The following is a 12,335-nucleotide window of genomic DNA, read 5'->3' as shown; positions in this document are numbered from 1 at the left end:
TTGTAACTAATTGACTAAAGAATGATAAAGTCAAAGTATTAATGATTATAAATGAAATGAATGGTTCACAAGATGTTGATTAATAATTAACTAGACTATTCTTCTCGTCAGAAACATTCATAAACTCTAAACGAATAAACGTTCTCGTCGAAACATAAATTGCATAGTTACAAGCTTGCAAATTACAAATTCTCTAAATACTAATGGCGCAATTCATTTGCAGGAAACTCATGGACGATAAAACAAGTATATACATACATTCTGTAAAGCAACGAATGGGATTTATACATTAATCAAGTACATTTAACGTCCGACGAACGACCAGCTTTTTCGGTGCTTATTATAAAAATAAATGTTTGTTCCCTAAATTCACGCTTAAACAATATCGCACGTGTGCGTCGACCAATGGTAACGTAATTTTTTTTCTTTTCATTTCAGGTAACTGAAAGGAAATTTAAATGCAGCACGAAGAATTTTACTTTCAAAGAAATTTTTAAGTCCAAGATACCGTACAAGAAGAAGCAGTGCACCTTCCATATCTCTTTATCTTTTCTTTCAAGGTGACATCTAGGTACTCGGTTAACAAAATGAATCATCTCGCAACCGCTTCTTTTCACAAGTGAAACGTGTGAAAAGAGTACCGCAACAATGAAAGGTACACACAAGGAGCTTTTACAGAATCTACAATTGGTAACGATACGGTAACGCATTATATAAAATTTAACGAGACATATTTTAAATACAACTAACACAGCGATCGCTACTCGTTCGTCAGAGTAGCAAAATCTCGGCTCTTCTTTCTCTCATCCTTTTGTTTTTCATACGGACGGTTGCTTTCGTCGAAGAATAAGACTCTCTTGATTATATTCTTTCTCAAGGATAAAAGCACGCGGAAATCAGTATCCAGTCCGATTTCTGATTCTGTTCGTTCGTTTCTTAAGACGGACCCTATTGTACCTATCCGAGTTAAGCTGAAAAAGTGTCTTTCATTGTAAAACACATTTGTGCGTCTAACCCTTTCGCGGACATCAGACAACTTTGGAATGCATTTGCAATTATCATGTTTCATATTTAGTTGCATTGCATATTGCATTGCAACGGAGACAAATTTTGAAATTCGAAGAAGAAATTCTTCTGATAAAATTTTGTTATATCGATGCCGATCACTGTCTTGTCTGCTAAAGGATTGATACCTGAATTCTACTACATTCACTTTTCCAACGAAAATCAAATAAAATTGACTTTGAATTTGTGCGTGCATGAATCTGGTTTCACGCATGTGTATGCGCGCCAAGAACCAAGATGAAACTTCAAAGCATTGAAAAATCATTATCAATGAAAATTATTGATTTCTGTTGATTGCTTTTAAGCTTCATGTTCGAACACAAATTACACGAGCCCAGTAACTACTGGTACATCATTTTATATAGTCAAAGAGGACCTGTTTCTCGTATTTTCAACGCTTTTTCTATAATTTCTCCCGTATCTAAACTATATTCACACAATTTTACATTATTATTGTTATTACTATATCATTATTATTAATGTTATTATTACAAAGTACATCATCGTGATCGACAGATATGATGATTGCTTAACACACACGAAAGAGGAGCCGGTGGTAATTCATCGCGATTTTCTCAAAAGACTTTCTCGAAGCATGTTGTTTTCTTTTTTTACGTTTTTAGAATATCTTTTTTACCCAACACTGTGCACAGGCGATATTTAAGTACGGTATACAGAATTTATTTTGTCGTAATCTCTCATTTTTTTTTAATGCTTTTACAGATTCTCTTTTGTACGGCTTCCTGATATCTTTCAGACCCAGGATAAAATCCACGATGTTCGTTCGTTTTCAGCGACATTGGTCCCTTTTTGTTGTTGTTGTTTTTTTTTTTTTTTTTTTTTTTTTTTAAGTTCGTAATTGCTTGCGTTTCCATAAACGAAAAAGTAAACCAAGATCGTTGAAATGGAAAGAAAAATGACGGATTTTAACATAGGTCTGAAGAAACATAAAGAATACGACGTTATGCCTAATTACGATATTTTTAATATTAATAATACGTCATATATATTTATAAATATATCATATTTATGTATATAGATAGATTTTTTTTATTCTCGTCGCTTATATATATTTATAAATATATACATTTGCTATTTTCCTCGTAATATTTATATATTTATATTTATATTTATAAGAAATGAGATATATACACGTGTACGTACATATGTCATTTTTTATAAATTATATTCTAAAAAGGAAAGGTACCACCATCGATAGTCACGTGTGACCCTACTTAGAACTGTATATTGCAACAATATTAATTCTCTTTTATCATCTTCTTAATTTATATAACATATAATTTATTTATATATATATATATATATATCTATATATTTATTTTATAACTTCATATACCACTTCGTGTGCTAAATTTACGTACATCAACGTTACTTTTGTTGCCTAATCGTTGGCTCATTTTACATATTCATCGACGAAGTCACGTTTTCCCGCGCTTTTTCAAACAACAATCGCGTCACGTGACTGTTGGGTACGCGCGGTCCCAACATCCGGTAACGCGGCAGTAATCAACCTTCATCGATGGTGAAAACAACACGTCCTATTTAACACGATTGACTAGTGATTACAAAAATCTCACGGGGATAATTGTTTTTTTTTCTTTTTTATCTTTTTTGTTTTTAATGTTGGAGAGAGTCGGCGCTTTATAAAGAATACTATCGTTTACAACACTTTCCAGGTAAATTTTGCCAATTCTTATACACTACAGAATCGATGACGATAGTTCCCTTCGTGAAATGGAAAAGATTTGATCGCTTTTATAGCAAAAGTATACAAAAAACTCTAACGGGGAAAAAGTTTTGATAAAAAAAAGAGGTTTGCGAAAAATTATAAAAATATATTAAGTATCTTTTGCTATTTCAACATGGACGCAGCTTAGCCACGCGCAATCTCAAGAATACTTGTTCAAAATTACAAATACTGTGAAACAATATGATAAACGAAACGTCACACGTTTCTAAACAAAATATACATACAATCCGTTTTTGTCAGCTCGATGATCATTGCGACAAGAACAATAGTATGATCTTGCAACAATTTTAAATTTTCCCTAGAAATCCTGTTCTATAACAAACAGATTATTCCTCGATTGTTAAACAACTTGTTTTAACGAATACTATCTTTCATTTGGTAATTTCGACGGATCAGAATTCGTAGAACTTTAAATTGAAAGCTATAAATCAATGGCTTATCTTTCTTACACATAACCACAAAGTCGAAAGAAAATCGATTAACCTTGCTCGACGTATCGATGTGTTTAGGACGGCAATCGTTACGTTTCCTATTTATTTGCACACACCATTTTCATCGAGAATTATATTTTTGACAAAAACGGATTTACAACCAAAAAAAGATACATCTAAAACGCGCCGTGTAAAAAAAGGAAAAAGAAACCCTATAGCGACGATAAAGTGCTCGTTCTATTTTTTTTTTTTTTTTTTTTTTTTCGTTCTTTTGTACGTGTGAGATAATCGTTACACGATCATTCTAAACGTAACGATAAGTACACGTATATGTATAATATTAATTGCCTGTTCGAATAACGCACGAAACCGTCTTTTTTTTAAGCGTAGGCCGGACTAACTTGTCTCTCGAATGTAAAACAATAACCTTCATAGCCCGAAATATCGAGCCAAATTGGCCTCTGCATTCTCGTTCTGACTAGATTTACGAATGTGGATGAACAAACCGATTGCTGTTCCATGTCAATATTCTTTTGGAAAATTATTTCACATATAATTCTTCCATTAAAATACACATTAACAAAGATAACTACATATCGACTCCTCGTAATGATTACATTATTAATTAAGTATAAACTCTAGGTCAACAATAATTATATAAGAGATTCATCGATGACATGGATTCAGCATTCGAATTTTGGTACACGGAGAGTGATATCGATCCATCGATCGATACATCGATTAGATACTATAGTCACTGGTCAGTAATTATTGCTATGCAAGCAAAAGCCGTAAAAAGGTTTACGATCAGCTACATTTACATGCGATGATCAGTGCACGATACAGCTCTCTTGAAAGCAGCATCGTGAGTAGATTATACACTATATTTTACATACATTAATTCATCTTGTACTTTCTAAGATCGTGCGACAAAAGTACCATACGTCGTGTCGTGGGTTTTGGAATATTGTTTTTTAATCACCTCGATTTTCGTCTCGATACTGCATTCCTTGTACTTCGAGTTCTGCACAAGCTCGAAGTACACAGATGGCAGCACAAAGTGATTTCTTTTTTTCTTTTTACTGGATCTAATATCTACGAAGGACATAAAAACGTATGATACGATGACAATTATACACGACACCGAATTAATGTACTCCATCGTCGGAACAAGTCACTAGATTACAAAATCTGGGGCTGAATTCTTTCGTCGCCTAGTAACTTATCCCGCGACAGTGTTAAAATATTTTCTTATCTCTGTTCGCATTTAACTGCGCGCGATTTCGTCGCGGTTCGAATTTATCATCACTAAAATGTATTTATTATTACTAAATGTTACGCTATTATTACTAATTACCGTTTAAATTCTCTGTTTAAAACTATCAACGACGATTCGAAGTTTACATCAAGGATTAATAATCGAATCGATACGTGTATCGGTGATTCATTCACGATTTAAAGTCGCAATTCGATTGGGAATATTTGAATGACGAATCTTTGATGTAAACTCTGATGATTTATAGAGTATTTTGCTTTTTTTCTCTCTCTTTATAACATCCAGGAAATCGTTCTCCCTTCTATCGCGGATAATTTTATCTTTGTCCAACCCGTTCGAGTCGAAAACCCGAGCCAGCGTGTAACCGTTCATCGATTTCTATTTTGAAAACGCACTTTAAGCGTTTTTGCACGCTGCAAATAAGGCTTGACTATTTGATCGCTTAATACGTATACCTAAAGAGCTTTCAGCTGTTTCCTAATTTTAAGTACACGAAATTGATGCTTCAAGCTTTATAGAACACCTAACTAGAGACAACACGTACGAAGATTCTGGAAGGTGCATCAATATCGCTAGGTGGACATTTTTCTTTTTTTTGTTCCTTTTGTTTCTTCATTAATTCACGTGTAACATTGAAAATTTCACGCGATTAAGTTTCATTGTTTCGAGTCTTCCTTTGTCCACTCCATTTTCCCTCTTTTCCTCTCTATTTTGTTATACTTTAGGCGTATATTAAAATAAGTTAAGTTATACGTGTTATACATACGTATGTATATATATATTATTTTGTGTTAACTTTGACGGTGACCACCAGTGGACACCGTCGCGTCTATTATCCCTTAAAATTTTATAGTTTTTTTTTTTAAGTATGAAACACCATGACCACTTGGTCAGATCGTATCCTGCTCGATCTTCACCAAGCGAGCATGGTTCTTTATTTTAAACTCTATCGGAGAAGCGCTGCGAGATGATCCTCTGGGATTAAAGCTCGACGAAAAGTTTGAAACCGTTCGAAATTCTCGTTCGAACTGGAGTACAACTTCTCGGTATTTCTTCCTTTCATCTAATAGTTACTCTATACTATTTATATGCACAGGATTTACAGACTCGACATTTATAATTGCGCCTGCTGGTTTTTACTTAAAACTTAAGCCCAGCTTTTACGTTTCAGTCTTGATCACTAGTGATTCGACACACTACGCTAAGACTTAAAACTCGACTTACTTTTTAAGCAATATTACTTGATATTATCGGTTGTCGCGTCTTCCGTCGCTATGAGAAAATCATTTCAATGAAACTAAGTACATACGTAAGCGTTAAAAAACAAACACATAAGTGTCAAGTCTTCGTAACACGATAAACCATGAGTCTGTAAATCAGAAAATATTTCCATCGAACTGAATCTTGATTGACAAATGAATTGTAACAACATCAATGTTTCGTTTTTCTTGTCGTTCCAGACTCAAGGTTGTTCCTGTGCAAATTACTTTTTCGTTATTGGTATAAAACATCTAGAGGAAGTCCTCTATAAGCGCTCTGAGAGGGAACGAAATATACGATTAAGAAAAAAGTTCTTATCGATTCGAATCTTCTTCCTCTGTCTTCTAAATAGTTTCTGTAGAGTTTCTAACAGTATTATACATAATTTGTAAGAATATCAATTCAACAGAAATGATCAGATCGCCCAGCGACCTTTATCGCTATGCCATCGAAAATGACTTTCTTTTTTCTTTTTTGTACTAATTTCCTTGATCGGTACTTGATTCTAAAGTACATTTTTTTCTCTATTAACCATCATGAATTGGATCTCTCATTAGCGTTTCCTCTCGAACACGCTCGTCCGCTTTTCAAAAGAAAAATGGAAAGAAAATGATGATTTAGTCAGACCTTGAGATACTTGGATCCAAATACACATTTTCTCCTGCTAAATTAGCGTCATACTTGCAATCAATATTCCCGTAATGATGATATAGAAAAAAACGTGAAAATTTCCGAATTTCCCCGCCACTGATTTTTCCCCCAATAGCTTGAACGTTGTTTCCAATGATAGAATGTTATCTCCAATTGAGATAAAAATTTCAAAGGAGACTCCGAGCAGTTTCGAAACGCTGATGTTCAGCTTTGCGGATTGGCAAGTTCGCCAATTTTCCAAGCAAGAAGCATTGAGACGAATATTAACATTGTATCCTCATTCTTGTTTACCCCGTTTGTTCTTACTTTTTATTGTGCTCCAAACCTGGCAGGATTGAAGTCTTTGTTGACGAAAGAAAAGCCTTGGAATTCTTCTTGATTGATGTAGCTCACTTCGTCTGGGTCCTCTGGTGTCAATACTGGATCTTCTTTAGTGAATTCCGTGTCGAAGTTCATGGCATCCTTTTTACTTTTCTGTACAATCAAATGAGTAATTAAAACAATGTACATCCATATTTTTTTACTATTGTAAAATATAAACTTACAATTTTTGGCCTGATCGGTGGTTTTACTTTGCGCGCTTCAAGGGCATCCCAATCCATTTCTTGAAAAAATGGATGAGCTTTTATAGCATTTTCTCCGCCATTCGCAGCAACACAACCTAATCTTTTGGCAGGATTCTTTGTCATGAATCCTTTTAAAATCGACACTGCTTCCTTTGAAATCCAAATTGGATAAAGCACATCATCCCGTAAAATAGATTCGAATAAATCATCCTCGTTATCTGCTTCGAAGGGTGGTTGACCAGCCATCATCTCGTACATTAGAACACCCAGTGCCCACCAATCCACGCTAGCTCCATACTGTAATTCTTGAAGAATTTCAGGTGCAATGTAATCTGGAGTGCCACAGAATGTTGTTGTTGTTGTCTTCCCTTCGACGATACCCTCTTTGCACATTCCAAAGTCTGCTAGTTTACAGTGACCCTCTTGGTCAAGTAATATATTGTCTAATTTAAGATCTCGATAGATAACATGATGTTTATGAAGAAATTGCAATGCAAGGGTTACTTCTGCTGCATAGAAGCGTGCTCTTGCTTCGTCGAATTTTCGAGCTCTCTGAATATGAAACATTAAGTCACCTAAATCAAAGAAAATATATTAACTTTTTTTCCTGAAATACTGTTTAACGATGTAAACGTTTTCTTCGGTGGATTTTTACCTCCATTCACGTATTCCATAACAAAGAATAATCTGTCGTTTGTTTGAAAGCAACTGTGAATGGCTGTGAGGAAAGGATGCTTTGCTGCTAGAGTCAGAATTCTTTTTTCCGTCATTGTACAATCCACATCGTCGTCCTGTATGATTGCATCTTTCCTTAGAATTTTTACAGCGTATACTTCATCAGGATTTGCTTTCCGTTCCACTAGCATCACCTTTCCGAAACTACCTTTACCAAGAACTTTGATAAAATTAAAGTCATCGATACCAAACTTTCTAACTTCATTTTCGCTAGCAGGTACTGCATTCTCGGTAACGATAACCGGTCTCTCTTCTGTTTTTTGTTGAACCGATTGTGAATTATCTGTTGGTAACGTGTCTGTTACTGTTACAGTCGTAGGTGTTTGACCAGATTGACAAGTTGTTGTTCTATAATTAATCTTTGGAGTTTTTATTTGTTTATCAGGTGATATATTCATTGTACTTAAAATTTCAGCCATAGCTTTAGTATTAATACCACAGTTATTCGCTACATTTTTCTGGCATCTCTTGTGAACATTTATATTACAAGCTATACGAAAAAGAAAGTGAAAAGGTTTAGATGCGTGTTCGTATAAATCATCTTGTATTTAAAAAATTAGAAAATTACCTTCACATTGTAAGCCTTGTCTAAACAAACCATACAAGAGTGAACCGCAATGGTCACAAAAAGTAAATCTTTTGTAATTATGAACAACAAAACGGTGTGGCATATCTATACTGAAACGTGGACTTTCTGTATCTTGACTTGACTGAAAATCCAATACCAATGAAACGTTAGATAATTCAACTTCCATTAGAATACGAATACGAAATAAATTTATCATTACCTCGTCTCTCATGCCTGGGCATTTTGTAATAACTAACTTGTGACATCTCTTATGAACAACACATGTGCAAACTGAAACATAATAATTTCTAATTTAATACACAAACTTTCGTACATGTATAACATTAAGTATAGCATGACCGAAGCTGGCTGCATGCGTGATTAAACGCACTGATTTAAGATGACAAGCATAAATAAAATTTGGTGGATGTTGTGATAGTCTTGCCATAGGAAACAGTATAAGCTTGAACATTAAAAATAGAATATGAATTCTAAGGATGTGATAAAATGAAATCACTGAAACCTGTTAATGGTCTGTTATATTTTATACTTAAAAACATGCAATGAAATATTTTCCCCCTCTTAGTACCATGTTAATCACAGTTTGCAATAAGAACTTGAACAATGTATTGCAAATATTAAATTTCATTTTGCAAGTATTGTTACAGAAAGCACAGCATCAAGTATCGAACCATGGGCCAAATTAAACGTGTTTGAATTTAATTATGAAATTTTCTGAATGTTCTAAATACTTTAACTTTTTCTTTTCTTTTATAAAAAACTAAGTACACATACACACACCTAGATAAACATATGTTCACACAAAGGTAGAGCAAGCATATATATAATTATAATATCTGTTAATAACGTGTATGTGTCTTCTCACCTTGACACTGATAGCCCTGCTTGCCCAAGCCCCTGAAATACAACAGACAAAACACATCACATCATCTCCTTGTAACCCTCATAAAACACATACGTATGCTTTCTTGGGCCATGAACCATAATTAGATGTTTATGCTATTTCTTTTTTAATTTTCTATTGCCATTTTGATTTCTTTCTACCTCATTTTCTTAAAATTATTATTATACTAAAGAATGATTGTATACAAATACTACAACATGATGTTAATTTTTAAATGTAGTATGTGCTTGCAAAACCAATGCATGCAGCCTATTCCTGGTTAAACCGATTCCATTAACATATATCTACTAGTAACTATTGCCTTACCATATAAAGGAAGAGACAGAGAAAATGAAACTTTGAAAGTCAATATACCTAATATGTTTGTTAAGTTTTCATTTCCATACTCCAGATACCATGTTATATGCTAACAAGTTAATCGAAGAATTATTCATTATATATTTGTTATGATACTTAATTAAGAAAAATATGTATTTGGAGGAATTGTTTAGGTAATGTCTGGAAAAGCCATATATTTTTTCAGTGATAGTACTGTAGATTATAAAGAACCAAAAACCGAAACATGCAAGTTCCACACCTTGAAACTTATCCAAAATACCCAAATTCCATGTTAATTTGGTGTGCACAAGAAATAACTTTGATGAAAATTATTTAAAAGCAGGCACACCAAATTAAGCTCATAATACTTTGTATCATGAAATGATTTAAATTAGTAAATGTATTGAATTAATGTTAGTGTGCTTGTGAACTAAACCCTAAGCAAGATATTTTTGATATATATATATATATATACATATATATATATATATATGATTGCTACAAAACATACCATATAAATTCACGGCAGTGAGAACAGAAAGTCGGTTGTCTCAGGAAGGTAGCCATAAATTTATGACCATTTGCTTGATGAACCCTGCGTCGCATTGCACCCCTTCGCCTGTTGAAACCCTGTCGTTCTTTGAACTCCCTCCTGGGTTCTTTTCCTGAAGTGATGCTTCCACCACCTCTGCCTCCGATACTTTCCCCGTCACCTGCACCACAGCCTGTTTGTCGATCTAAAATATTATTATGAAAATATATCCTACATGCACTGCTCTAAGTATTACCTACTGCTTACCTTGATCATTCCACTTAAGATCAATCCTAACTCTGAGTTTTCCTTGAGGCTCAAGATCAACCTAAAATGAGTTTCATTTCGCATTGATAACTTATGGTAAACAGTATTATTTTGAAATAAATGTTATGCCCACTAGGGGCATAAAATACATTTAAAAGAGAAGTATTAATTAAAATTCTACTTTATTAAAGAATAAACTATAAATTGTTAGTACTAAAAGCAATGTATAAATAACAATAAGAGTACAATAACTATTTTGATATCATTTTGACAGCAATATAATTCAAACATCACTAATCCTTTACACGTTTCTAATTTCTATGAATTTACAACATCTTAAAGAAACTTGATGTTTAGACATTAAGAATTTCAGATCTAAAAAACATCTATCTTCTATCTTTCTCTGCTTTAGTTTTTATTGACATAATCTTATCAGGTTGCCTTGAATGGTCCTATAATGTCATAATAAAAAAGGCACCCAAACAAAGATTACAAGTTACCTGTCTACTATGCATATGTACATCAACAAAAAGCATTCAACTGTCAACATGAAATGAACTCAAACCAATTAATTATAAATTAAAAGTTCAAGTTCAAATATAGAAATGTTACATTCTGTAAGTCTAGTAGAAAAATGAAAGAAAAATGCATTTTAAAATGAAAGTACATAATCGTATTTGAAACCAACCCAAAAATCTGCAGTCTTGTCATTTCTGCTGACAAGCTCCTCGAAAGGAATACTGCAGTTCGCGACGAAATAATCCGGCGGTAATGCCGCATCGTGGAAGACAGTCAGTCCAAGCATTACCGCATCTTGGACTTCGTGGGTGAAACTCTCGTTCCATACCGGATCGAAGGTTTTCGGTTTGGTAGACGAGCGATCGAGATGATTCTCGTCAACGTCTAGTTGAACATAAGGGTCGAGTATAGGTTCATCTTGCCAAAACTTTCGTTGCTTGTCAGTCGCCCTTAGCCCGACTGCTTCGCATATTTCGATCTTCATCGTCCCGGTGAACATTGTGAATCAGTTGTATGACCCGGTAGTAGCAAGAAGGGGAGGACAGAGGACGGACGACCCAGTCGACGGGCTGTCACGCCTGTCGACGAGCTGACACTTCGAATTGTGCGATCAGGTTATCCAGATTCGAGTCAACTATTTGCCTGAGTCAACTTAGATCGGATCACTGTTTTATAACGAGTTCTAAGGTGGAAGCGATCGCTGGAAGGTTTGATATATATACATATGTATATGTCTATACAATATCAAAACCTCTGAATGACTTCACAAATAGGTTCCCGCGGTAAATACGACCTTCCGTAGAAATGTGTGGCGCACCGCTTCGAATATCTCGTCCGACGAGCCTTTGGCTCTCTCTCCTTCTCCGTTACTCTCTTTCTCTCTTTATCTCGCGTCCAAGTTTCTTCCCCTTCTCTTTCTCCTCCTCCCTTTCCCTTTCCCTTCGTCACCGCCACCAGCACCGTTCAGTTATAAACACTCGACTCTTGTCGCGTTCACGCATAACAGATACGGAAACGGAAACAGAATTTGCGGTGCCAGCAACAAGAGGAGCCTATTGTCGTAGTCGAGACACTGAGGAGGTGGATGCAGGACGAGCGAACGAGAGGCGATGCTGCTTATTGCGAGGCGCCCCGTTCGCGAGTGCAAGACCTGTCCATGTATTTCCGATTTACTGAAAGCCATTAAGTTCCTTTTTCTTTCTTGGATCCTACTCTATGGTCTTTTTTTTTTTATAATTCTTTCTTTAGTCTTCGTGTCACTGAACGTTCGAACACGAGTTACATCCGAAAATCTTATTTCACAGTTTAGAAACAACGGCGTATCGCGATAAACACTCGTTTATCGTCCCTGGACAACCCCACCGACCCGAACCGCTCGATTGGTCACTCCGCGCTTCGTCTAAACTCGATCTCGGCCTCGAATGCCTTTCGGAATACATCGTACATTTCCG

The 12,335-nt window shown here is 35.0% G+C and overlaps 1 protein-coding gene across 3 annotated transcripts; it reads right to left on the bottom strand.

Annotated features, from left to right (window-relative positions):
* Positions 1 to 1,872: 1,872 nt before the first annotated feature.
* On the bottom strand, positions 1,873 to 12,265 carry Pkc98E (Protein kinase C). 3 transcript variants are annotated; one of them, XM_034321293.2, is made up of 9 exons: positions 11,054 to 12,260; positions 10,366 to 10,426; positions 10,078 to 10,303; positions 9,210 to 9,241; positions 8,544 to 8,614; positions 8,324 to 8,465; positions 7,676 to 8,245; positions 7,000 to 7,595; positions 1,873 to 6,928 (listed from the first exon to the last, which is right to left on the bottom strand). In XM_034321293.2, the coding sequence occupies exons 1-9, from the start codon at positions 11,381 to 11,383 to the stop codon at positions 6,764 to 6,766; spliced, it is 2,193 nt and encodes a 730-aa protein (XP_034177184.1). In that variant the 5' UTR covers positions 11,384 to 12,260; the 3' UTR covers positions 1,873 to 6,763. The 3 variants fall into 3 exon arrangements, with proteins under 3 accessions (XP_034177184.1, XP_076547319.1, XP_034177183.1); XM_076691204.1 differs by having other exon boundaries at positions 8,324 to 8,614; positions 10,078 to 10,291; positions 11,054 to 12,265; XM_034321292.2 differs by having other exon boundaries at positions 8,324 to 8,614; positions 11,054 to 12,263.
* Positions 12,266 to 12,335: the final 70 nt, after the last annotated feature.

This window comes from Osmia lignaria, chromosome 12 (genome assembly GCF_051020975.1).
Source record: "Osmia lignaria lignaria isolate PbOS001 chromosome 12, iyOsmLign1, whole genome shotgun sequence".
NCBI lineage: Eukaryota > Metazoa > Arthropoda > Insecta > Hymenoptera > Megachilidae > Osmia > Osmia lignaria.
This window is presented reverse-complemented; position numbering and strand designations above follow the sequence as displayed.